Here is a 27,340-nt window from a genome sequence, read left to right on the forward strand (position 1 = left end):
TCTAAATTCATCACAAGGATAGAAGCCATCAAGGAGTGCAGTTAACTTTCCTACTCTTGGGCTAAGGTTGTAAAAACATGAAATAGTAGGGAATTGATAACATTATTATGTAGTTACATATTTTGTAACTATAAATGTAATGTTATTTAATAATATAAAAACATTAGTAGATAATCAATGTCCTGTATAAAAACACAGTTCCTGAGCAACTTTGGCCCTACAAGCAATAATGCTACTAGTTGGCAGTTACCTCTCACAAAAGTAGATGAACCAGACAATCGTGTGTACCCAGAAAAAAAAGTGACTAAGGGAGGAGCTAAGGATCAAGAAGGGAAAGAGTTAACAAAACGCCATGTAGTTATTTGCAAACTAGCACAAAGGTGAATGTGGTTCATGAAGCTAGCTTGATTCAGAAGGGCTGAAATAGGGGCAAAGAGCAAAAGGCAACCAACAGTGAAAGCAAGGATTCATGGGGGAACAGGCACACATGAGCAGGTGAGCACCCAAATGGGGCCCAGGTTCTATGGGATTGTCTGTCTCTGGGTGACACGGAAGAAGGGACTCCGGAGTGTGAAGCTCTAGGGAGGGCGCCTAGGGAGCATTAGTGTTTACTCTAGAGACAAAGATATATTGAAAAGACCTTGGAAGGAAATGAGAACAGTGACAAACACTAGCTGGCACCAAGGTCTCTAAAGAATTGACGAGGGGGCTTTGTTCGGGTGAAGAGACGAAAGTGAGCAAGAGATGTTGAGAAGACCAGTTCTGAGAGGAGTGAATTTCAGTACACTAATGTGTATGCTCCTCAGTCTGTAGGAAGTAAACTTGACTAGCTGCTTTATTTTGAGTAGCATAGAAAACATATAGTTGACATTTGGGGAAACAATCCTGTCTTGTGGAAGTTTGAACTCGTGATCTTCCAGAGGGTAGGTAATTAATCTTCTGTTGGAAAGAAGTCAGCTATTATATTTTTGTTAAATGGATAGGATCCACTGCCTGAGTTATTGGGTCACTGTTCATCTTTTCAGAGTATGTATTCAATACCTGCCATGTGCTAGCCCTGTTCCAGTGCCGGGAACACATCAGTGTATACAACAGACAAAAATTCCCACCCATAGATAGCTCACATGAGGATGGCAGGGAGCAGGGAATCTGAAAAAAACAAACACTAAAGTATAAATTATACAGAAGATGGAAAGTACTGTGGAAAAAAATAAACAGGGAAGGAAGGTAGAAGTGCATGTGGCCCGGTGGGTTGCAATTTTAAATAAAGTAGAGAAATTCTCTAGAAGGTGACATTTAGAGCAAAGACTGACAAAATGAGCAAACTTTGCGGGCTGGGGTCACATGAAAAAGGATGCCATTCTATATATTCTCAATTGTAAGCCTTTCTAATACCATTCTTAGTGAAGAATGTGAAGTAAAGAAAATTGACATTAGAAATGGTGTTAGAGGGGCGCCTGGGTGGCTCAGTGGGTTTAGCCGCTGCCTTCGGCTCAGGTCATGATCTCAGGGTCCTGGGATCAAGTCCCGCATCGGGCTCTCTGCTCGGCGGTGAGCCTGCTTCCCTCTCCCTCTCTCTGCCTGCCTCTCTGTCTACTTGTGCTTGTGGTCTCTCTCTCTCAAATAAATAAATAAAAAAAAATCTTTAAAAAAAAAAAAAAAGAAAAGAAATGGTGTTAGGAGATAGGGATTGAAAGCAGAAGGTACTGGATGTGTTCACCCTTTGTTTTCTCTAAAATCTACTGTTTATTTACTCTGAACACCTGGTATGACTCTGCACTTTTTCACTCCATGAAAACAGATACCTAGCATGCATTTTTTCCCCCCTTGAAATCTCTTTTGGAAGAAAAACAAATGTTTGCTTAATGGAAATGGAAGCTGGAGAGGCTTTTCAGAAACCATAATAATAGAGAAAATATGAGTGAGCCCTGAGAAGCTTGTGTGGAACTAGTCACAGGTAGAGGAAGTTTGGTGACTGGAAAGCCCCTAACTGTTCTTCCCGAGGGACAAAGGGACCAGGGACTGGGTATGGCTTGACGTCTGGACAAAGCAAGGGTCCGTTAATACTCAAGAGAATCTGAAAGGGTAGTTTTTGTTTTCAGATTGATTGACCTACATGACCGGCCTGTTTGCTGTGAAAGAAGAATCAGCCAAAGGGAGTGATTTAAGATGTGAGTATGAATCTGGCCAAGCAGCTCCCCTACTTCAGTGTTCTTTTGCTGGGATAAAGTTTCCTTTGAGACTCTATGAAAGGTTTTTGGTTTTTTGGGGCGCCTGGGTGGCTCAGTGGGTTAAGCCTCTGCCTTCAGCTCAGGTCATGATCTCAGGGCTCTGGGATCGAGCCCCGCATCGGGCTCTCTGCTCAGCAGGGAGCCTGTTCCCTTCCTCTCTCACTGCCTGCCTCTCTGCCTACTGTGATCTCTCTCTATCAAATAAGTAAATAAAAATCTTAAAAAAAAGGGGGGGTTGGTTTTTGGTTTTTTTTCCTAGCCAAAACCTTTATTCTTAACTATCAAGTAGAAGTCCAGCCTTGAATTGTGTTCAAACTGATTATTCTTTTTTTTTTTTTATATTTTTATTTATTTGACAGACAGAGGCTATAAGTAGGCAGGCAGAGAGAGAAGGAAGGGAAGCAGGCTCCCCACTGAGCAGAGAGCCCGATGCGGGGCTCGATCCCAGGACCCTGGGATCATGACCTGAGCTGAAGGCAGAGGCTTTAACCCACTGAGCCACCCAGGTGCCCCCAAACTGATTATTCTAACTCTGCCTTTTACTCTCTCAGAACTACGGTAGTTATTTTAAATAGTTTATTTTTTTTAAAGATTTTATTTATTTATTTGACACACAGAGAGAGAAATCACAAGTAGGCAGAAAGGCAGATAGAGAGAGGGGGGAAGCAGGCTCTCTGCTAAGCAGAGAGCCCAATGCGGGACTCGATCCGAGGACCCTGAGATCATGACCTGAGCTGAAGGCAGAGGCTTAACCCACTGAGCCACCCAGGCGCCCAAATAGTTTAAACTCCAAATGCAATTAACTTTCATTTACATTATTTTATATAATATCTCACCTTTGGGAAGAGAAACATTTTGATAAAATGAACCCAAGGACGTCAACAAACTTGAGGATGACCGAGAATCCTCAGTCTATATTCCAGATATACTCAGTTATTCTGTTGGAAATCAAGGAACTGGATAGTGGGAACTTTGGAATTAGATCTTGTTTAACCACCTGTTTACATAAGGAGAAGTCCAGAGATGAAAGCTCAAATAGGACACTCAAAACTGTTTTGAGCAAGGTACATAAAGGGCAATTAAGGAAGCCTTAAATGTTAGAGGATTGGTGTAGCATTCTTTACGAATACCAGAAGATAATGAAGCCTAGAGCAAAGACAATATAGCTCATCCAGGAGACATTTTTTTCATGTAACCCTGCTCTAGGTTTTCAGCATCATTTGTATCCAAGCTACCATGATACACAGATCTAAATTAAAGCCGAGCACTAATGCTAAGATTTTTGGCTTTGCTAAGAACATATTAAGAAATAAAGGCAATAGTAACTTGCCATAAGGGAGGCTTTTGGAATCAGAGAAGAAGAAAGCTTGGCAAGAGTGAAGACTGATTTCTAATCAAGATTTCACTATTGACCTGCTTTTGGACTTTCTGCAAGTCATTGAACCTCTCTGGCTTAATTTGCCCATCTGCCTTAAGTGTTTTTTTGGGCTTTTGTTGTAGTAGTTGTTGTTGTTGCTTTGTTTTTTTGTCTTTTTTTTTTTTTTGAAAGATATGGGGTACAGGGAGAGGGAGAGAATCCTAAGCAGGCTCCATGCCAGATGTGGGGCCTGATGCCAGGCCCAGTCTTACAACCCTGAGATCATGACCTGAGCTGAACTTAAGAGTCAGACGTTTAACTGACTGAGCCACCTGGACACCCCCATCTGCCTTAAGTTCTTACTGGGATACCATGGCCTGAAACCTGTGAAGGATGTTTTTTAAAACCATAGTGTCCAAGAGCCTGGCTGGCTCAGTTGAGAGAACGTGCAACTCTTGATCTGTGGGTTGTGAGTTCAAGCCCCATGTTGGGTGTAGAGATTACTTAAATAAACAAACTAAAAGAAAACAAAAACAGCTTTGCGCAGTGGCAGTATCGTAGCCAATGAGGTTTATCCGAGGCGCGATTATTGCTAATTAAAAGAAAACAAAAACAAAAAACCACAATGGTCTATTTAAATGTTTTTAAATTAAGCTGATTTCCCTAAAATGCGATTGCATGTACAAGCCACTGGCAATATTATTGGTCACAAGTAGTGGTCCAGTAGCCTGAATTTTAAAGGCTGTAGATACCCCAATGCTAGTGACTTTCTAACTTCTTTGTAACTTTATGACTTTAATTCAGAAATTGAAACATATTATATCAATCAAAAACAAAGGGGGGGGCGCCTGGGTGGCTCAGTGGGTTAAGCCGCTGCCTTCGGCTCAGGTCATGATCTCAGGGTCCTGGGATTGAGCCCCATATCGGGCTCTCTGCTCAGCCGGGAGCCTGCTTCCCCCTTTCTCTCTGCCTGCCTCTCTGCCTACTTGTGATCTCTCTCTTTGTCAAATTTAAAAAAAAAAAAAAAAAACAAAGGAGAGGGAAAGAGGGAGGGAGAGTTAGTATATGATCTAGAGGCAAAGCTGCCAAAATGGAAAAGAAGACGATTAGACTCAACAATAAGAGCAGAGTGGCAGAGAAAGCCTTGAGTATGAGAGATCCCACCCTACAATTGAAAGCAGAGAATGGGGAAATATATTTTAAATCCCATTTTCTTTTTGCAACAAGATACTCTTCAGAACAAGGTGTTAGGAGCCTGTGTTACCCTGATCTAGCTTGTTGTGCTGGTTAGGAAAAATAGAGAAGGAGCACCTTGGGGGAAGGGGTGGGATTTCTGTAGTGGGTGTTTCTTCCTTTACAGGTATAAACAAAAGACCAGTTGGCCTAACCATGTGTTTCTTCGTCCTATAAGCCACTGCAGGTGAATGACCAGCACTGCTTCTGCAACAAAAGCCTAGACTCACCACATCTTGAAGAGAATGGCCACTACCTGGGGGGCAGTCTTTCTCATCCTGGTGGCATCCTGTGTTTGCAGCACTATCTTCCACAGAGACCAGCAGACGTGGTTTGAGGGTGTCTTCCTGTCTTCCATGTGCCCCATCAATGTCACTGCCAGCACATTGTATGGAATTATGTTTGATGCAGGGAGCACTGGAACGCGAATTCACGTTTACACCTTTGTGCAGAAAATACCAGGTAAGTTCAACCCTCACCAGTGCCTATTAACCCACACTTCAGCATCTCCTTCCAGAAACCAATGTGCTGAGTGAATGCGATATGAATTATGGTAAATTATAGCTACTGATTGTCTTTCTTCAGAGAAGATTTCGGGCTATAATTGAATATATGGTTTAATTCAGTGTGAGATTAGATCTGGGTTGCCTGTAGTCTGAAACCCATATGTCCAAGAAGGATAGCTTTATTTTGTCCTTTTCTCTAAAGGTGGTTGATGCTCTAGGGTCAGAATATGGAGAATATTAGAAGTGGTCTTCAGAGAGGATCACTGCCATCCTTGGAGAAGGAGATGAGGGGACCTTGAAGATGAACTTTTTCTGAATTTCCAGTGTTCTCAAGTTACACATAGAGCCTGGGGCAACAGTAGGAGCTAGGTGTCCACCCTGAGAAATGCCAGAGGGACTCTTGAGAATCGCTTGTCATCTTCTATCCCCCTACTCAGTACTCCTGCAAGCCACTCCTCACAGGTGGGATTACTTGGGATGGCTTGGAGGAATAGCAGGTTAATCTAGTGGGTCATATGATACAGAGCACACTATCAAAAGCAGCCTAACTTTTGGTAATTAGCCATCTCACTTCTGTTTTGTTCCATGGACAAAATAGGACAGCTTCCAATTCTGGAAGGGGAAATCTTTGAATCTGTGAAGCCAGGACTTTCTGCTTTTGTAGATCAACCAAAGCAGGTGAGTTTTTTTACAATTAGATGTTTAGATTCTTAACTTAATGCTTTGATAACTTCACCGCACAGCTGTGGTTAAATATCTCGTGCTGTTCACTGCTGATATTGAGACCCCGTGTAAGATCAGTTTTCTGTCCTCAGCTGTATACCAGAAATTATACACCCCAAGCTCACCAGGGCTTAGGCAGAAGGAAGCTAGAATAGACTGTGGACATGCAGGGATGACACCATCTTTTTAGAGATAGCTCCCTTTGTATTTACTGTTTAAGATTTTGAGTTGAAGCTGTCAACTGCATTGATGAGTGTAGATGCAGAAGATGGACATGGAGTTCTCTTTGAGTGTGAGGTATCAACAGGGCGGTTGAGGCAGTGTGGACCCAGCGAACTTCGTTTCCGCGTACCCTGATCTGGGACAGACCGTGCACGCCTGTACTCTGGAAATTAGGCAAGAACTCATGAAAACAAAAATCTTTGGTATTAGAGGATGAATGGAGAGTTTTGTCATCACTGTATTTCACATTCGAGCCCCCATAACGTGCTACACCCAGTGTGTCAGAGGCCACACTGCAATAGAACAAAGCAGAATATTGAAGTTTGGAAGCAAATGTGAAGGTATTGTTCTGTGTTACAAGTATAATCATTAACTAAAGGAGAACCTTATATTAAAAATGGCTTGGGGGAAAAAATACCTTGGGGCATCTGGCTGGCCCAGCTAGTAGAAAATGCAGCTCTCAATCTCAGGGGTTGTGGGTTTGAGCCCCATGTTGTATGTAAAGATTACTTAAGAATATACTCTAAGAAAAAGTGACTTGAACTTGAAGAACTGAGAAGTTTATTTTCTCAGCATACTGTTATGAAGTGGTAAATGCATCAGAAAATTAGGAGCTGTTGAAAGCAAACTACATTATCAGAAACTGATTTGACATTTAGAGGAGGTTGTGTTGTGGTTGCTAATAATTAGAATGATGTAGAGGCAGCCTGTTGTCAGAGTAGGTGTTCACTCAGGGAAACAGTGGATTTAAAATAACGGTTTTTAATTTCGTAAATTGAGTATCTTCTGTGCACTAGGCGAGTAGGTACTAGTGATGCAGATCCGAACCTGACGTGTTCGTACACCAGCATTTGTGTGCAAGTACACACACTCTGCCTCATCTAACACGTTCACCGGTGTTTTAGTGGTCTGAGGTGTATCTCCCTCATATATAGATACACATATATGTATATATATATATGGAGGAAACCAAGCCCCTTTGTTAAGCCCCAGGGCTAGCAAGCAAGCCTTCTGACTCCACATCCAGTGTTTTCTTTACTATACCCAACTTTCTGGCCTCAAGCTAATTTATGAGACACAAAATAACAGTTAAAATGACCATGCTATAACAGAATCATTTTTGTTATTATGCAATCAAAATTAAATGGATTTTCCTTCAAAGAAGCCTACTTCTCTGGGTTTCTTCTCCTCCAGAGCAGAGAGTGGTTGGAGCCCTCTGCTGCCTCACTCTTGATAGCCCCAGAATGTGTTGAGGGAAGAGACAAGTGCCCCCAAATGACTGTTCATTGGATGAGTAGGTCACCTCTTTTGAAGGGTGCTGAGACTGTTCAAGGACTCCTAGAGGTGGCGAAAGACTCAATCCCCCGAAGTCACTGGAAAAGAACCCCAGTGGTCCTGAAGGCAACAGCGGGACTGCGTTTATTACCCGAACAGAAAGCCCAGGCTCTGCTTTTTGAGGTAACTTTTGAAGTCTTTTGCATCTTGGGTGATTCTTTTTCCCTGGGTGAGTATTTTATTTGTGGGTTTTTAGCTCTTTAGTGTGTGGCTGCTGCCTTCAGTATTCCACCATGGCTAAGGCACTAGGGTAACTGTGCTCTTATTCTAGCCACTTATTTACATATTTAAATATTGCTCTTGAATTTATGTAGCTTTTCCTAAAGTTTAAAGTACTTTCTGTCCATGGTATTCTTGATTCTCCTACCTCATTAAAGCAGAATCACAAATTATGTTTCGCCCACTTTATTGAGGTAGAACTTAAAATGTGTATGTTTTAAGTGAACCATTAAATGAATTTTGATAGATATAGACGTTTCCTTATACTCCTTTGTAGTTGTTTTACCCGTCCCCTGAAGTCAGGCAACCACTGATCTGCTTTCTACCATTGTAGATTAGTTTTGCTTGTTCTTACACTTCATTACACAGTTTATGTTCTTTTTTTTATGTCTTTTTTTTTCTCCCAGCATAAAGTTTTTTTTTTAAAAGATTTTATTTATTTATTTGACAGAGAGAGACAGTGAGAGAGGGAGCACAAACAAGGGGAGTGGGAAAGGGCGAAGCAGGCTCCCTGCTGAGCAGGGAGTCTGATGTGGGGCTTGATCCCAGGACACCAGGATCATGACCTGAGCTGAAGGCAGACGTTTAATGACTGAGCCACATAGATGCCCCATCATAAAGTTTTTTTTTTTAATTAAATTCTTTAATTTCAGTATAGTTAACATACAGTGTTATACTAGTTTCAGGTGTATAATATAGTGATTCAGCAATTCTGAACATTACTCGGTGCTTATCGTGATAAGTGCACCCTTAATCCTCATCACCCATTTCACCCATGCCCCTCACCTCCCCTCTGGTAACCATCAGTTGGTTCTTTATAGTTAAGAGTCTGTTTTTCTGTTTGTCTCTTTGTTTTAGTTCTTAAATTCCACATATGAGTGAGATATCATATGTTTTGTCTTTCTCTGACTTATTGTGCTTAGCATTTACTCTCTAATCCACCTATGTTGTTGCAAAAGGCAAGATTTCATTCTTTATGGCTGAGTAATATTCTGTCACTTATATATACCACATCTTTATCCATTCATCGTCGAAGGACATTTGGGCTACTTCCGTAGTTTGGCTATTATAGATAATGCTGCAATAAACATAGGGGTGTTTGTATCCCTTTGAATCAGTGTTTTTTGTATTTTTGGGGGTAAATACCCAATAGTGCAATTACTGGATTGTAGGGTAGGGTTTTTTTTTGGTTTTTTTTTTTGTTTTCCACAGGGGCTGCACCAGTTTGCATTCCCACCAGTGCATGAGGGTTCCCCCCCCTTTTTTTTACATCCTCCCCAACACTTGTTTCTTGTGTTTTTTATTTTAGCCAATTAGACAAGTACAAGATGATATCTCATTGTAGTTTTGATTTGCATTTCCCTGAGCATCTTGTCATATGTCTGTTGGCCATTTGTCCATTTCAACTTCTTCTTTTTTTTTTAAATGCATTTGCTTTTTTTTTTTTTAAGATTTTATTTATCTATTTGATAGAGACACAGCGAGAGAGGGAACATAAGCAGGGGGAGTGGGAGAGAGAGAAGCAGGCTTCTGATAGAGCCTGATGTGGGACTCAATCCCAGGATCCTGGGATCATGACCTGAGCTGAAGGCAGACACTCAATGACTGAGCCACCCAGGTGCCCCCCATTTCAACTTCTTGTTCAGATAAAAAATTTAAGTCAAAAGCTTTTTTAAACTCAAAATTTTTAATATTACTCAACATTTATTTTGCAAAAAACATATAAACTAGTAATATTTAAATTACATGTTGTGAAGAATATTTATAGGTGGGATCCCATTATAACAAAAATCACAGTTGGGGTGCCTGGGTGGCTCAATTGGCTGAGAGTCCAACTTTTGGTTTTGGGTCAGGTCATGATCTCAGTGTCATAGGATCGAGCCCTGAGTAAGGCTCTGCACTCAGCTGGGACTCTGCTCAAGATTCTTTCCCTCTCCCCCTCTGCCCCTCCCCATGTGTGTGTGCTCTCTCTCAAGTAAATAAATCTTTTTAAAAAATAACAGCAAAAAATGATTCTGTATTATGTGTGCTAATTCAGAGCTCAAAATCTATTTTCCTGTGACTGTCAGTACAGAGGTCTTAAGTCCCTTATCCAAGGACAAGCTGCCTACTGTGTCTGCATGAGAATCTGAATCCTGGTTCCCCATTCATTTATTCATTTATTCAGCACATGAGTGCTTACTATGTACTGGGCACCAGTGAAGTTCCTGGGGACATGCTGCAGGGAGCAAAAACTGACAGTCTGTGTCCTGGAGAGCTTGCATTCTATTTGTAAGTGGACAGAAACTAAACAACTCACTACAAAGTATGTCAGTTACTGTAGGTGATCTGGAGAAAGAAAAAGCAGGGTATGTCAGCTAGGGAGTGCTGGTGGCGGTGTGGAGGGATATTGCTTTAAACAGGATGGTCAGGGAAGACCTCACTGATTAGATGCATTTGATCAGAGACCTGAGAAGAATAAAGAAGCACGCTATATAAGACATTTGTGGGAAGAATATTCCAGGCTAAAGAAATAGCAGGTGCAAAGACTTAAAGCATGGAATGTGCGTGGTATGTTCAAAGAAGGGCATCCTGAAGGTCATTGCGGCTGGAGGGGAAGTGAGTGATGGAAGGGAAATAAGAAGATGAGGTCAGAGAGACTTGAGGGGTTTATCATGTAGGATCTTAAAGGCAAGTGTAAGGACTTTGGTTTTTTCTCAAAGAAGGAAGTCACTGGAGGGTCTTGAGCTGAGAGGCAGAATATGACATCTGTTTTAAAAACACCACTCTGGGGATGCCTGGGTGGCTCGGTTGGTTAGGGATCCAGCTCTTAGCTCAGGTCTTGATCTCAGGGGTGTGGAGTTGAGCTGGCGTTGGGTTCTGGGGAGTCAGCTTGAGATTCTCTCCCTCTCCCCTTCCCCCCACCAACACATGGACACTTTCTCTCTCTCTAAAAGAAATAAAAATAAATCTTAAAAAAAAAAAAAAAAAAAAAGAAGCACCACTCTGGCTCCTGTATTAAGAGTAAACTGTGGGCAGGGGGAGAAGAGTGGAGAGGGCAAGAGCGGAAACTCTCTTTCTGTGTTTATTCCTGTTTGCTTATCTGTCTTCTCTTTAAAAGCTTATTTATAGATCACTTGACTGGCTTTTCCTGGATGAAACAGGGTCCAGAGGTCCTCACATGAAGTGTTTCTTCCTGTCAGGAATGAGAACAGCCAGCAGACCGGAGTTCTTCTATTTCTGTTTGGAAAGTCTCCCCCGCCTCATGATAATCATGTAAAAAAATAAGACATAACACCCATGTCATTGACCTATATTTATGGAGAGTCAAGAGTGGGTGAGATGTCCATTCCCATCTTCTAAAATAGGGTAAATAAATCTAGGTCTGGGGTCTCTGTGGACTCTTGAGGCTTTAGCCGTGTGCCAGAATCTCACAGGGGCTGACAGCAGAGTACCCCAGCCTACGGACATGAGTCCCTTATGAGCCCCTTTCCGAGCACGGCCAAAGACCTGAAGAACTTGGTGTGAGAGTAGAAGAAATGTTTCTGTAGCCTCCGGAGCTGCCGAGGCCCAGGTCTTCTCTACCATCCGTTTATCTTGCCATCTAAGAAATCAAGTGGGAAAGGGTCCTCCTAGCTTCATGCCCAGGTGTATTAATAAGGTGTTTTTAAAAAAAAATGACAGGATCCTGATTTGAGCTGGAGGGAGTCAAATATATGCCCTTTCCTAGGTCTGATTCACCTATACATGTTGATAGTTTGGTTGAGATTTATTTTAAAGTCAGAGGAATCCCTATGTTTTTTGTTTTTACAAGAAACCAGGAATGGCTTTTGTAGTTCCTTCTCTAGTTTTTTAGGGAAAAGGAATGTACTGCTAAAATTTTATCTAGGGAAATGGAGAGTGTAGTTTTCTAAGGCTTAATAAGATACAGCCAAAATATGGAAATCTTCTTTATTGCCTTAGAGAATCCAGAGTTTTTCCCTTTTCTCTAGGTAAGAGAAATCTTCAAGAAGTCACCTTTCCTGGTACCAGATGACAGTGTTAGCATCATGGATGGATCTTATGAAGGTGGGAGAAGTGTTAATACATGTTCTGGGGGTGAGGGCTAGAGTTAATAAAAGATGTGATTAAAGAACTGCGAACAGGACTGAAGTAAAAGGAACTAAACAAGGAGAAACAAATAAGCAAGGAGGAATGGGCTAAGAGGAAATGGAAGGATAAGGAAAAGGAAAATGTGTGTTTTAGACAACATTTTTTTAAAATGAGAAAAAGAACAAAAACGCGGTCAAGGAAGATCGGGGGGGATGCTCTGAGTTACAATCTCTGTTTTTCTCTTTCAGGCATCTTAGCTTGGGTTACTGTGAATTTTCTGACAGGTAATACATTCTCAAGTTTATTCTAAGACGTTAGCTGGGTTTCACACAGGGTCAAAGAGTAAATATCCCTGTTTGCTTGTATTGTGTTTAAAAAAAAAAAAAGGAAAGGAAGAGATAGGACGTTAATGTTTATAACCTGTGTTCAAGGCCTCGGCTGCCACAGGCGTCCTTATAGGCTAGCACACATACAGCCTTCGGGGCTGGGGAGCAGTGGAGTGTTTATGGAACACCTGCCGAATGCAGGAGCGGGAGAGAGATTGCAGGCAGAGGAGTGCTGGGCTGGCCCGGAAGCAGAAGGTATTCAGAGCTGGCTCTCATTCATAGGTCAGCTGCATGGCCACAGCCGGGAGACTGTGGGGACCCTGGACCTGGGGGGTGCCTCCACCCAAATTACGTTCCTACCCCAGTTTGAGGTGAGTTGTTTACACGAAGGCCTGGTTAGCCGCCCACTTGGCAGGTATGTCACGGTGCCAAGAAAGTGGTGGCCCATTTTCAGATAGCAGCTCCGCCACAGAGGGGTTGAGTGGAGTCTGTTAATGACTGGGTATACTTCCCCTTGTCCCCTCACTGTTCACAGTCCCTTTGATTCCTCCAGCCTTGTGAGGTCAGCAGCTTAGTCTGTCTCTTTCATCTCTGATTTTTTGGGGGGAAGGACAGGGATGGTGGTGGTAACATCTCCAGACATTTGCACATCCTGAATAGTCTTTTTGCTTTTTCCGATTTGCAGAAAACCCTGGAACAAACCCCTAGCGGCTACCTCACTTCATTTGAAATGTTTAACAGCACTTATAAGCTCTATACACACAGGTGAGGAGGGGGACAGAGCGGAGTAATATTTCCTGTTGTATGATTCTTCTAACTTCTCAAAGCATTTTCACATCTGTTACTGCATCTGACTAGCCTTACAAAGTCTCTGCCAACCCTCAGAGGTATGGTCACTGAAACCAGAGCCACTTACCAAAGCCCAGGGACCCAAGAGGTTTCTCCATTCTTGGTCTCAAAAGTATATAACTTAAGGAGTCCAAGGTTTTCTCTAGAGAGGGGTGCCTGGGTGGCTTACTCGGTTAAGCATCTGCCTTTGGCTCAGGTCATGATCCCAGGGCCCTGGGATTGAACCCCCAGCAGGCTCCCTGCTCAGCAGGGTGTCCCACTTCTCCCTCTCCCTCTGTCACTCCTGCCCACTCATTCTCTCTCCCTCTCCCTCTCTGTCCCTCCCCCATGCTTCCCAAAATAAATAAACTTCAAAAAAAAAAAAAGTTTTCTCTAGAGAGAGGACACTTGAGGGATCTTCAGCTATATCTCGGTGCCAACTCCTTTTGAGTTTGTTTTCAGATGTTCAAAATCCATCCTTAGATTTGATCCCAGTGGAGCTGAAAGCTAAAATAATGAGAGCTATTCTGGATATGGTTCCCAAGGTGAGCCTAGAAAGTGTCACTGTCTCTGGCCTTTAAATCATAGGCATAGAGGGGCGCCTGGGTGGCTCAGTGGGTTAAGCCGCTGCCTTCGGCTCAGGTCATGATCTCAGGGTCCTGGGATCGAGTTCCGCATCGGGCTCTCTGCTCAGCAGGGAGCCTGCTTCCCTCTCTCTCTCTCTCTCTGCCTGCCTTTCTATCTACTTGTGATCTCTCTCTGTCAAATAAATAAATAAAATATTAAAAAAAAAATCATAGGCATAGAAAGTTCTGGATGGCCTTGATCTGAACTGGACGGAACTTACCATTTGTCTACACAAGTTGAAGAGGTCACAGAGAACAAGGCTTTCCTCCCTCCAGAGGGAGAGAGAGAATCCGTACTGCTCTTGAAAGAGTTAGCTTTAGGCTGGGGAACTTCAGGACCAGCCTGAAATTAGTCAATCCTGTATTTTACAGTTACTTGGGATTTGGATTGAAAGCTGCAAGACTCGCAACCCTGGGAGCCCTGGAAACAGAAGGTTCGTCTGGGTACCTCTGCTGGTTGGTGAGAGTGACACCCATACTCAGCTTGCCTTTCCTCTTCCTTGACGGTGATTCTGTGGACGAAAGGGTTCTGCTCATTTAGGTGGCATGTGTTGTATAACGGACATGATAGCAGATTCTTTTTCTACTTCGTGTTGCATTCTGTTGTTTTGGCATACATTATTAGCCATTTCTAGAATGAAGTCTATGTGTAGGGCGAACACTTGTGACCAGGAGGCTGCAGTGTGCAGAATTCAAAGCTCCAAGAGTGGATTTGGCAGGAGTTTGCTCAAACCCTTAGTTGTACATGGGAGGTGCAGCAAGCAACATCAGCCCACTTGCTAGGTGGGGTGACGGAGCAACTTTAGTCCTCTCTTCAAAGGTGGTCGAGCAGTTACAGGCAGAACGGGGTTCCGTCCCGCTTTGTGATTTGGGGCAAGTTAGCTAACCTTTCTCTTCCCTGTTCCTCACCTTATATGAGATTTTACATTTAATATACTTTTTACAGTGCCTGGCTCACAGTAAACTCTTACTGTGATAATGATTATATAGCATTTTGGAGTTTACAAAACATCTCCAAATATATTTCATTTCAGCCTCACAATAACTAATGAGAAAAGTAGAACAGTATTTTTTTTCCCCTTTATTTGAGATGGGAGGGAACTTATTCCCTTCTAGGTTTTGGATTCTTTGAGACATGTTGAAAGCCGTGGACCCCTCTGCCCAGTGTACAGATGCACAAAAAAATTTTTTTTAATATTTTATTTATTTGACAGAAATCACAACTAGGCAGAGAGGCAGGCAGAGAGAGAGGAGGAAGCAGGCTCCCCGCAGAGCAGAGAGCCCGATGCGGGGCTCGATCCCAGGACCCTGAGATCATGACCTGAGCCAAAGGCAGAGGCTTTAACCCACTGAGCCACCCAGGCGCCCCAGATGCACAAAAATTTATCTGTAGTTTCAGAGGGTTCACCAACACCACAGAGCCCATCTGTGAACCCTGAGTTAAGAATTCCTGTTGTAGGGGGCGCCTGGGTGGCTCAGTGTGTTAAAGCCTCTGCCTTCGGCTCGGGTCATGATTTCAGGGTCCTGGGATCGAGCCCCGCATCGGGCTCTCTGCTCAGCAGGGAGCCTGCTTCCTCCTCTCTCTCTCTGCCTGCCTCTCTGCCTACTTGTGATCTCTGTCAAGTAAATAAAAATTAAAAAAAAAAAAAAAAGAATTCCTGTTGTAGGATGAAGTCACATAACTACCTACTTTTTGGTGATTCCTTTCAGCTCAATTGGCTTCTCGCTTGCATGCGTGTGTGTGTGTCTCTACTCTTACACATGCTCTCACATCCTTGCCTCTTACTCTGTGGTCTGGCTTCTTTCAGGGATTGATGGACACACTTTCCGAAGTGCCTGTCTACCAAGATGGTTGGAAGCAGAGTGGATCTTTGGGGGTGTGAAATACCAGTATGGTGGTAACAAAGAAGGCAAGTGATGTTTTTTTCACTGGTTGAAATTACCTTTGCAGTAGAAGTCTGGAAAAGTTCCATGGGAAATGTTTTCCAGAACTCAAGAGAAGCTTGTCTTTTGCAGGGACTCATTCCAGATAGATCTTGGTATGCCATAAAGGAATGATGTGAAATGACGGCAAACAAGGCAATTGTCCCTCTGTCCTGCTCTTTCCCTGCCCTGCCCTCCCATTAGTAACCTGTTCTTAACCTGGGCCTAATGCTTTAAGGGTCTCTGACCTCTGCAAGGAGAAACTCTATCTAGAAATTTTAGATTCTGTTAATGTTTAGTTGCTTTTTAAAAAGATATTTTATTTGTTTGAAAGAGACAGAGATAATGAGAGAGAGCGAGAAGGAGCGGGAGAAGCAGACTCCTCCCTGAGCAGGGAGTAATTATAGTAACACTAAAAACTGAGACATTAGAAAGAATGATTCATCTTAGATATTATAAAATGCAAAGACCTTAAAATCAAGGAAAAATCTCAGTGTTTCCAGTGAAGCCAGTGTTGACACTTCTGGATGCTTCTCATAAATACCAGGGAACATAGGCGAGGCAGCAGCTTGAAACTGGATAAGACAATTTTTGGTGAACACAGGTTCAGGAGGGAAGCTGCCGTGGGGAAGCAGGTGCCTTCCCTCCAGAGTGACAGGGCTGGGGAAGCGCGTCCATCTCTGTCAGCCCTTTGTCCCGAGCCTCAGCATGCTGCTTTCCTTGATCCTCCTGCTGTCTCTCTTGGCTCTGGCAGCTTGCCTCCGCGAGCGCTCATTTTCCTCACGGTTCCCTGGCAGGGGAGATGGGCTTCGAGCCCTGCTATGCTGAAGTGCTGAGGGTGGTCCAAGGGAAACTGCACCAGCCGGACGAGGTCCGGAAGAGCTCCTTCTATGCTTTCTCGTACTATTACGATCGCGCTGTGGACACGGACATGATTGGTGAGTTTAGTCCGGGAAGCAGCTGGGGAGGAGACTGGGCAAAGCTGTCCTGGGGAAGGGAAAGGGAGAAGAGGAGTGTTTGAAATGCTTTGTCATAAGTGATCAGACGACTCTTCTCTGGTGCTGGCTGTTGAATGACATTAGACATCACCCAGTGGAAGGGTGACTATGATTTAGAACCTTTTGCTAGAAAGTGGTGTAAGGAGATACATATGAAGTCTATTTTTTTACATTTTTGTTGAGGGATAATTGCTATAAAATAAAATACAATTATTTAAATTGTATAATTTAATAAGTTTTGACATAGGTATATACCATTAAGCCATCACCAAATTCAAAATAAGATATCCATTACCCCAAAAAGTTTCTTCCTCCACCTTGATAACTTCTATTTCCTTATCACAATAGTAATGCTTTTTGTTAGCTCTGTGAATGTATATATGCTCTGTGATGGCCTGAGACAGGAATTAATTTCCTATTTTCTGTTTTTTTTAGCAGGTCAGGTTTTTCATTGTGATTAAATATACATAGAAAAATTATTGATAAAATAGACTACACAGATTATATTGTATGGCTATGTCATGTTTGTTTAGCCCATTCTGTAATGTTAGAAATTTCACTTTTTTTTTTTATTATAAATATCACTAGGATGAATTTCCTTGTTTCCTTGAAGGCTTTTTGACATTAGCTACTGTTTCATTGTAGATTATGAAACGGGGGGTGTTTTAAAAGTCGAAGATTTTGAAAGAAAAGCAAGGGAAGGTAAGTGCCAGTGGAAGCCATGAAGGCAAGTCTGTGCATCTGTGCCTGTGAACTCCAGTGACCTGAAAGTGACCCAGAGCACCGCAGTCAGCAGAAAGCCTAATTTCCCATTTTTGCCCAGAATTAAAAGCATTAAGTGGCATAAAAATCCATGGGACTACAAGAGGCTGTGGGGAGATGGTGAAAACCTTTTCTTCTTTTCTACATTTCTTTCTTCCTTCCTTTTTTTTTCTATTACTGAAGTATAATTAACATACAGTGTTCTATCAGTTTTAGGTGAACAACATACAGGTTGGACTGTTCTGTACATTATCCAGTGTTTGCTGTGGTAACATAGTCACTGTCTGTCTCCGCACAGCAGTGTTGCAGGACACCCTGTGGTGCACTTTCTATCTCTGTGACTCCTTTATTTTGCGGGTTTGTCCCATCCCCCTACCCATCTCCCCTCTGACAGCCACCAGTTCTATTAAAGAGTCTGGTTTTTTCTTTGTTTGTTCATTTGTTTTTTGGGGGAGGGTTCCCTGTATAAATGAAATCGTTTGGTAGTTGTCTTTCTCTGTCTGACTGAACTTCAGCATAACACCCTCTAGATCCATCCACATCATAACAAATGACAATGTACCATTCTTTGTTATGGCTGAGTAATATTCCGTTGTGTGTGTATGTATATATTATGAATACGTATATATAGAAGATGTGTGTGTGTGTACACGTAATACGTAACGTATGCATAATGTACATTGTGTTTGTATATTATTATGTATACATACACACGCACCCCGTCTTTATCCATCATCTACCAGTGGGCACTTGGGCTGCTTCCATAATTTGGCTCTTCTAAATAGTATAATAAGCCCAGGGGTGTTTATATATTTTTGAATTACTATTTTCATTTTCTTGGGGTAGTAGGCAGTAGTAGAACTACTGGATCATATGGCATTTGTTTTTAGTTTTTTGAGGATCCTCTGTACTCTTACCCATAGGCTGCGCCAGTTTGCACGGCACAGGGGTTCCCTTTTCTCCACATCTTCACCAACACTTGTTATTTCTTTTCTGTTTGATACTAGACATTCTGATTGGTGTGAGGCGACACCTTACTGTGGTTCTGATTTGCATCCCCTGATGATGAGTGATGCTGAGCTTCTTGGCCTGTGTCTGTTGGGTGCTATAAGTTTTCCGTGGATAAATGTCTATTCAGGGGGCGCCTGGGTGGCTCAGTGGGTTAAGCCTCTACCTTCGGCTCAGGTCATGATCCCAGTGTCCTGGGATGGAGCCCTGCATCGGGTTCTCTGCTCGGCAGGGAGCCTGCTTCCCCCTCTCTCTCCGCCTGCCTCTCTGCCTACTTGTGATCTCTCTCTCTCTCTCTGTGTCAAATAAATGAATAAAATCTTTAAAAAAAATGTCTATTCAGGTCCTTTGCCCATTTTTTTTCAAATACTTTAGTAAAGATTTATTTCCTACAGTGGATAATACCAGCAAATTGTACTTTTTTTTTTTTTTAAGATTTTATTTATTTATTTGACAGAGAAAGATCAGAACAGGCAGAGAGGCAGGCAGAGAGAGAGGAGGAAGCAGGCTCCCTGCTGAGCAGAGAGCCTGATGTGGGACTCGATCCCAGGACCCTGAGATCATGACCTGAGCCAAAGGCAGCGGCTTAACCCACTGAGCCACCCAGGCGCCCACAAATTGTACTTTTTAGTACAATTCACATATTGCATGAAATATTAAAACATAGAAAAAGAAATTTTACTTTTTAAATTTTTTAGAGAAGGAGGGAGGGGGAGAGAGACAGAGGCAGGGAAGAAGGGAGAGGGAAGGAGGGGCACAGGAAGAGGGGGAGAGAGAGAATCTGCAGGAGGCTCCATGCCCAGTGCAGAGCCCAACGCGGGGCCCGATCTTACAACCCTGAGATGGCTCAGTCGCTTAAGCGTCTGCCTTTAGCTCAGGTCATGATCCCAGGGCCCTGGGATGGAGCCCCGCATTGGGATCCCTGCTCAACGGGGAGCCTGCTTCTCCCTCTCCTCCCTGCTCATGCTTTCTCTATCTCTGTTTGTCTCTCTCTCAAATAAATAATAAATAAAATCTAAAAAACAAAAAATCAAGAGTTGGACGCTTAACTGACTGAGCTATCCGGGCACCCCTAAAACATAATTTTTAAACATTTGAAAATTATTATTTGGAAGTATGAATACACGTGTATAAAATTAGATTATTCTGGGATGCCTGGGTGGTTTAGTCGATTAAGCATCTGCCTTTGGCTCAGGTCATGAGCCCAGGGTCCTGGGATGGAGTCCCGTGTCTGGCTCTTGCTCGTCAGAGAGTCTACTTCTCCCTCTGCCTGCCACTCTCCCTGGTTGTGCTCTCTTCCTCTCTGACAAATAAATAAATAAAATTTAAAAAATATATAGGGGCAGGGCGCCTGGGTGGCTCAGTCATTAAGCATCTGCCTTCACCTCGGGTCGTGATCCCAGGGTCTTGGGATTGAGCCCCGTATCGTGCTCCCTGCTCAGCGGGAAGCCTGCTTCTCCCTCGCCCAAGCCCCCTGCTTGTGTTCCCCCTCTTGCTGTGTCTCTCCCTGTCAAATAAATAAATAAAATCTTAAAAGATTTTAAAAATAAATTAAAAACTAAGCAAACTATGATCCCAGGTCCATTTGAGGGGGTGAGATGGGATATCCTAACCCTGCATGAGGCTCCGTCAGTATGCACAGCTCCAGTCTCCACGACTCCCAGGCATCAACCACATGGAGAATTCTGCTTTGCTTATCCTAAGTGTCTAGTGAGAGAAAATCATACACCTGCCACTTGGCGGCAAACTTAAATTCCACTCTTCACTCTCCCTCCCTTTCAGTGTGTGATAACTTGGAAAACTTTACCTCGGGCAGTCCGTTCCTGTGCATGGATCTCAGTTACATCACAGCCCTGTTGAAGGATGGCTTTGGCTTTGCAGACAGTACCGTCTTACAGGTAAGAGAGGATCACAAAACAGTCTGCTGACTTGGGAATTAGGAAAAGCACTTGTGTGGTAATCAGAGTAGCTGCAGGCGGAATTATGCGGGCTGTGGGTGAGGCACTGTGCAGGACATCATGAATGTGGGAAATTAGCTTGATGCAATGGTAGCTTCTAAGTATATTCCCAGGCAAGCTATCCCAGGGGTCACAGAGCAGAAGGCTTGCATCCCGAATTAAGGGGCCCAAGTCACATGGTTTATTAAAGCAAGTTCAGAGGGCAAGGGCAAGAAGCAAAGGGAAGGCAATGGGCTGGGAACCCACAGGATAGGGTATAGGCGTGTTGGAAGTGCCGTCCTCTTAAATCCTGGATTCATATTTCCTGCCTCTCTCTCTTGCTGACAGTATGGTTATAAGTACTAGAGCTGATCAAGGGGACACAGGGACAGGAGATGCCTGTGGCTGTCACATAAATTTGCTCAGGTTGGAGAGGCACAGGGACAGGTACAGTGGCTGGTAGCAATCGTGCTCTCATTAGCCAGGCAGGTGGTTTTATATTCGTGCGCTCATTAGCCCAGCAGGTGGTTTTATTTGGCAGAGGACAAAAGGGTGTCCTCAGTGAGTGGGTTATTCCGGTTCTCATTAGCGTCGAATGCCATGTGTGTATGTAGTATGTCTTACTTTATATGTGCCGCATATATTTAGTGTCTCTTAAATCATGGATCCCTCTTTGTCTTCCTGTTCTATCTGCTTGTTTCAGCATGTGCAGGCTCCGCTTTATCTGTAGGAAGTTATTTATTCTAAACACATCTTTTCATGTTTCATCCATCCCATTTACTTTCTTGTTTCCTGTACCGTAGCTGAATGACTGTACATTATGGTTATAAGATAATTAAGATAAAAAATCTTGTCCTCAAATAGCATATAGTCTATTAGAAGAGATGTGACAGAAATAGAAGTATGGCACGGGCAACTTTGAACTTTGCACTAAAGGTATTTGGATTTAACGCGTTGTGTCTGACAAGAATATCAACATTTAAGCTGCTTACCAAAGAAGCACTTGCCAGAAGAGTCAGTATCACGTGGTATTTAAAGGATGGCTCCATTGTCCATCAAATCTGGGCTCACGGTCTGAGTCTGCAAGCTTACCTCCTCTGTAACCTTAAGTGATTTACTTCCCCTCTCTAACTTTTAGGTTTCTCATCCAAACTTAGGGATCTTTACCTATTTCCTAGGGCTGTTATGAAAATTGAGATACTGTGTGTCAGGCAAAATGCCTGGCACATAGGAAGTTATCAATATTGGTATTATCAGTGTAGGCATTTCACATCAGTTGGGGATAGATTTGTGGATAAGAAAGGTTATCCTAAGTCCTTAATACATACAGAGTTACCTTCCTCTACTTAAGGATCAACAATAACCGTGTCATTTAAAGACAGTTTTCTGCCATTTTCAGTGCTGCCATCCTTTTCGTCTTTGTTACTTCAGTGGTAACAGAATTAAATTCAGTGACAGGCATTTCTCTGGCCCAGGGGCCACTTTATTTCAGCTTCTTCACACTTTGGCCATCAGCCCAGGCCTGAGGGCAAAGGAGCATTGGGGGCCGTGGGGGGCACTCCCAATTTGACTCACATGTCACAGACTAAATCTCAAGATGGTGGTTCACTGCCTTTCTTCCCAGTTTTTGGCACAGTGCCTAGTGTAGATTTCATCAGGTCAACACAGAAGCAGAAGCATTGTATCATAAGAAATTAGTCCTAGAAAGAAAGACTAAATCCAGTTCACTAGTTTCCAAACTCTTTCGTGTGTGGTATCAGTGTTGGCATCAGTGTTCAACAGAAGCTTACACAGAAGGCCAGTAAAGCTGATCAAAGTTTCACTGTCTGGTGGAAGCAGAGAAAGGGGGCCTGGAACTCCTTTAGCATTTGGCCTCCCTTGCTCTTTCAAAGCACTTCCAAGAATTCATAAGATTCTAAAGAAAACAGTTTGACAAATACTAATCTATCCGTTTGTTACATAGTGGAGGAAATCAGGTCTAAACACTTGCCCGAAGTCACTGAACTAATTGAGGCACAACCTGGCTAGAATGCCTTAAATGCCTTGATTGGTTATTAATTAGTGCTTAAGAAATTTTGGTTATTTACAGAGTATGAATCGAGAAGTTTGACATGTTCTTTGCTACCCCTAAATCTATTCCCAATTCCTCATGTGTTCAGTTCTGGGGTAGGGAAAGAATTCAGAAGCCTCTGTCTAGAAGGCCTGAGTGCGACCCTTTCCTGGGCCAGAAGATTCAGAGATCAGATTGGCAGGTGTAAGCCACGCCAGGAGGGAAACTGTTATAGTGTAAATAGTGGGAAGCCTCCCAAGACTGGCTACCCCAAATTTTACCCTGGTTTGGCCTTGTGGATGGTCTTTGTAGATACTGTCTGCCTGTGTCATGTTTGCTAGAGCTGAAAATTGATGACAATGTGAACTTTTTTTTTTTCCCCTCCTCAACAGCTCTCAAAGAAAGTGAACAACATAGAGACAGGCTGGGCCTTGGGGGCCACCTTCCACCTGCTGCAGTCCCTGGGCATCTCCCACTGAGGCCGAGCCCTTCTGAGGACTGCATTCTCCAACAACCTTTCTAAAAGTAGGAGGAGAAAGGACTCAGTCATGTTCTGAGCCAGTCTGAGGATAGCCTGGCCTGAAGCCCAGCAACTGGATTCATCAGGTAGAAGGACGCAAGTCTTGCCCTTGAGTCTAGAGATTTGGGGCTCATTAATTATATACATTTAATGTGAACTGTGGGCCTAACCACTCTGCCTGCACAGCCGACACCAGAGTCTAAAGCTTTGAGATCCTTCGTGTGTCACGAAGCCGAAAGGAAGAGCTTCGGAACTTAACCTTGGAGAGCCTAGGGACAGGTCCTTGGGAACCAAAGAAAAATCTCATTTCAACCCTTTGAGTGCCTCATTCCTTTGAACATACTCGTTTTCCTCTTCCATGTTAAACTAAGCCCACTGATTGCAGTCTCATGAGCCGTCAACACCAGTATTTTTCTCCTCCCTACACATTGCTGTGTCCCACCTTTATTTCCACCCACCTCCCCTAAAAAAGAGAAAGAAAAAATACCTGGTTTTGCTTTTCATGTGTAACTCAAGGGGGAAAAAAGGTAACGAATCTGAAATTATGTGATCCTGCTTTCTGCCATTTCCAGCCAGACAGCTGAGAGGCATCCTAAATCTTGGCAAGATGGGAGAGCAGCTCCTAGCTGTGCAGACCCCATCTTAGAAACAGAGGGCAGCCAGTCTCTAAGGACAAGGTTTGGGAGGGGTGGCTCCCTTGAACAGACCACCTTATTTAATCAACTTTTAATCAGACACCCTGGGATTAACTAACATCCAACTTCACAGGACTGTGTGTGTGTTCAGCACCCATACCTCCTCCCAGGCTAATGTATTTAATTTCTCATCCTAAACATGTTTTCTTTGTATTTCTAAGGTCTGGCCTCTAGATTTTGGTCACTGCTCCTTTCAGGTTGTCCTTTTATTCTCCATTATTTAGCAGTACCTCTTACTGCCCTGGTGCTGATTATTTTAGCTAACTTCCTGTAAATTGTTTGCCTAGTTCCACAGTTTCTGAGATCCTTCTTGGTGGTACCTAACATTTGATTTGGTTGGACCTTTGGGCCCACATCAGTACAGTGGATTCTCTTTCTGAGTTTGAGTGCTCAGAACTCTTGATTCTGTGAATTATTTCCCCTAAAAGTCATTATCTTGTTTTTTTTTTTTTTTTTTTTACATGACCATTATCTGCTGCTTCTCTACCCACTCGAGTGCTCTTGGACTTGAAAGATCTTTCCGTAATCTGGCTCTTTTGCCTTGGCTCCTTGCCTCCAGCTTCTTCCCAATACAGTTTATGTAAATCTCTGCAAACTTGTAGCCTTCACAGTAGACTCTTTCAGATCCTTCAAAAAGATGGTAATATACCTGGCCCTCACATCAGCTCCTGGGGAACCTTATTTTTTAATCTTTCCATTGAGTCAGTATTTGACATCTGGTATGTGCAAGTAACTAGGCAAATTTCCATATCTTCATCCCCCAAATTTTAGTTATTTTTAAATACATTGTGGAATTTCTTCAGATTCTTCCAACTTTTACGATACTGAGGTCACCTTTGATACCTGTTGTCTTTTTCAAAAATGCTACATAATGAAATAATAGAATCTTTAGGATTGGGAACAGCCAAAATTCAAACCCCATCTTATGCCCATTGAAGAATTCTCTTAACATATCTGACTGGTTATCATTCAGCTGCTGTTTAGGGATGTGTTCAGAAGCTCATTCCATTTTTAGACTATACTGATGTTTAAAAGAAGATCCCCTTTATATTGAGCTCGAATTACTTATCTTCTCAGTGGTCTTAGTTCTGCTCTAATCCCTCCTTCCACAGCCTTTCAGTCCTTTGAGAAATTTCCCAAGTCCTTTATGGTCTCTTCTTTAACATACCATATGGCTTCTAGACCCATCTTTATCCAAAAAAATAGGGTGTTCGAACCTGTCATCATACACTAAATGTTGTTTCATATGACCAGGGAGAGAGACCATTTCCTCCAGCAGAAACTTGTTTTCCCAAGAGGTAAACTGTGTTCACTGGACTCGTCCAGCTTGATGGGCCCAGAGAGCTAAGATTCCATGGTGTTCACCAGCACAGCTTGTCTCTGAAGCCTATGAACACGGGCCGGGTATTGTTCAGCAACTCCTTTGATCATCCCAGGTACCTTCAGAAATCTTGGGTAGATGCAGTAAAATTCCAGAAGTGTATCTACATATATTCTGATTATCTTGATGAGAACATCTAGAGAATTAATTTGTCCATTTTAGGAGCAGTTTGGAACGAGAATTTTTATTTCTTAGAAAAACCAATTTTTCTATAATTGTCCTTATTTCCCCTTAGTGTACCTTTTGGGCCTCTTGTTAAGGGGTCCTGCAGAATATAATATTGCTGGTTGTTCCCTCTCTGTAAATGTGTTTTTAATGTTTCTAATACTAAGGACACGGCCAGGCACGAGTGGATGTTCTGTGTTTGTTACCGTCACTATCGTACGAAGAACATCCTCTGTGGGTCGTGGAGGTCCTTGCAAGGTGTGCCTTAAATTCTTCTGTCTTGCCTGATCTGGTTTGCGTACTTGCAGAGTCCATGATAGCCCTTCCTGGGTGGGCAAAACCTTTCCATATTTTGTTAAAAATGACCTTTTTTTCCCTACAGTGACCTTTCTGGACTCTGCGTGTACTCACATGGCTTTTCACGGCAATTGTTCTGTTCCATTCTGGGCACATTTCTCCTGAGATCCCAGGAAGGTTCATGGCTGTCACTTTTTTAGCATCTTAAAAATATCCTTTTGCCTGTAAAGCTACCCGTGTGGTAACAGATTTCTCATTCCTTCAAAAATTATTCTAAAAATAGTTTGCCCCAAAAGCAGACTATTTTCTCTCATTTCATCTTCAAATCAGACTTTTGGGCAAGGTGTTTTCTACAGTGTACAAATCCAGGGGATGCACAGATCTCTTTAAAAGGATTCTCTAGTACTATCAAGTGAGGTTTTTCAAAAACCCAAAGCAAGATACCCCTTCCCCTGCAAGTCAGCCACCAGTCTGCAACCACACATGAACAGATTCTGCTGCTAATTGAGTTTCCTTTTTGACCTGGTTCCTTTTGTCAGACCTGTGCAATTAAATTATTTATTGTTTTATTACAGAACAGACAATAGTGTCCCAGAGAGAAACCATAAATAAATTGAAACCTGGTGCTGTGGTAAGGAAATAATTAACATTCATAAGATTTTTTTTTTTTTTTTAAGAAAGTCCTGTGCGCACCTTTAACAAAGGTTAAAGTAATTTGTTTCATCTGCATTGCGTTAGGAATTTTAAAACAGCAATTTTAACAAAAATGCATGAATTTGGTATTTTTAATTTTTATCTTCATTAGAAGGCAATTGTGTAAGTTTGACTGGCATTAAAAAGAATTACATAAATTTTTTTTATTATATAAGTTCCTGGTGTACAGCTCTATAATTTAACATCCGTATACACTACAAAATGATCACCACCACAAATCTAGTCATCATACAGTTGACCTCCTCCTCCTCTGGTAACCACTAGTCTGTTTTCTGTGAGGTGGTTTTTGTTTTGTTTCTGTTTTGTTTGTCCTTTTGTTGAGATTCCCCATGTAAGTGATACTGACTTTTCTCTATTACATGTGATCTTTGGCTTCTTTATGATCGGTTAATTGCCTTGATATGTGTGGGTTTATTTCTGGACTCTCGGTTCTGTTCCATTTGATCTCTGTGTCTGTTTTTGTACCATACTGTTTTAAGTACTACACCTTTGTAGCATAGTTGGAAATTAGGGAGTGTGACATCTCCTGCTTTGTTCTTCTTTCTCAAGAGTGCTTTGGCTGTTCGGGATTTAATGTGGTTGCATACAGATTTTAGAATCATTTGTTCTAATTCTATGTCCTATGCTGTTGGAATTTGGAGAGCTACTGCAAGGAGTCTAGAGATTGCTTTGGGTAGTGTGGAGTTTTTAGTAATATTATTCCAGTCCATAAGCACAGACTAACTTTCCATTTGTGTGTTCAGTTCCTCAGTTTCTTGCTGTTTAAGTGTCCAGCTCTTTGCCCTCATTGATTACATTTATTTATAGGTATTTTACACTTTGTGATGCAATTGTAAATGGAATTGTTTCATTTTGGTTTTTTAAAGATTTTTTATTTATTTACTTGACAGAAAGAGATCACAAGTAGGTAGAGAGACAGGCAGAGAGAGAGAGGGAAGCAGGCCCCCTGCTGAGCAGAGAGCCTGATGCGGGACTCGATCCCAGGACCCTGAGATCATGAACTGAGTCGAAGGCAGCGGCTTAACCCAGAGCCACCCAGGCGCCCCTCATTTTGTTTTTTAAATGGGATTGTTTTCTTAACTTCTGGCGCTTTGTTTAGTGTTTGGAAACACCACCAGTTTCTGTGTATTAATCGTATATCCTGTAACTTTACTGAATTTATTTTTAGTTCCGATAGTTTTTTGATGGAGTCTTTAGGGATTTCTATATATAG

General features: G+C 42.6%; 1 protein-coding gene and 1 non-coding gene across 3 annotated transcripts; both read left to right on the forward strand.

The window, feature by feature from the left end:
• The first annotated feature begins 399 nt into the window (after positions 1 to 399).
• On the forward strand, positions 400 to 25,243 carry ENTPD5 (ectonucleoside triphosphate diphosphohydrolase 5 (inactive)). Of its 2 annotated transcripts, XM_046008208.1 has the most exons (15): positions 400 to 495; positions 2,103 to 2,171; positions 5,000 to 5,283; positions 5,926 to 6,005; positions 7,587 to 7,730; positions 11,798 to 11,873; positions 12,146 to 12,181; positions 12,506 to 12,594; positions 12,909 to 12,988; positions 14,050 to 14,111; positions 15,486 to 15,587; positions 16,398 to 16,538; positions 17,244 to 17,300; positions 20,151 to 20,266; positions 22,748 to 25,243. In XM_046008208.1, exons 3-15 carry the CDS (start codon positions 5,067 to 5,069, stop codon positions 22,832 to 22,834), a joined length of 1,287 nt encoding a protein of 428 aa, XP_045864164.1. In that variant the 5' UTR covers positions 400 to 495; positions 2,103 to 2,171; positions 5,000 to 5,066; the 3' UTR covers positions 22,835 to 25,243. The 2 variants fall into 2 exon arrangements, with proteins under 2 accessions (XP_045864164.1, XP_045864165.1); XM_046008209.1 differs by lacking the exons at positions 16,398 to 16,538; positions 17,244 to 17,300.
• On the forward strand, positions 4,124 to 4,268 carry LOC123945261. Its single transcript, XR_006819138.1, has one exon. It is a non-coding gene; the product is annotated as a U4 spliceosomal RNA (small nuclear RNA).
• Positions 25,244 to 27,340: the final 2,097 nt, after the last annotated feature.

This window comes from Meles meles, chromosome 6 (genome assembly GCF_922984935.1).
Source record: "Meles meles chromosome 6, mMelMel3.1 paternal haplotype, whole genome shotgun sequence".
NCBI classification, from domain to species: Eukaryota; Metazoa; Chordata; class Mammalia; order Carnivora; family Mustelidae; genus Meles; species Meles meles.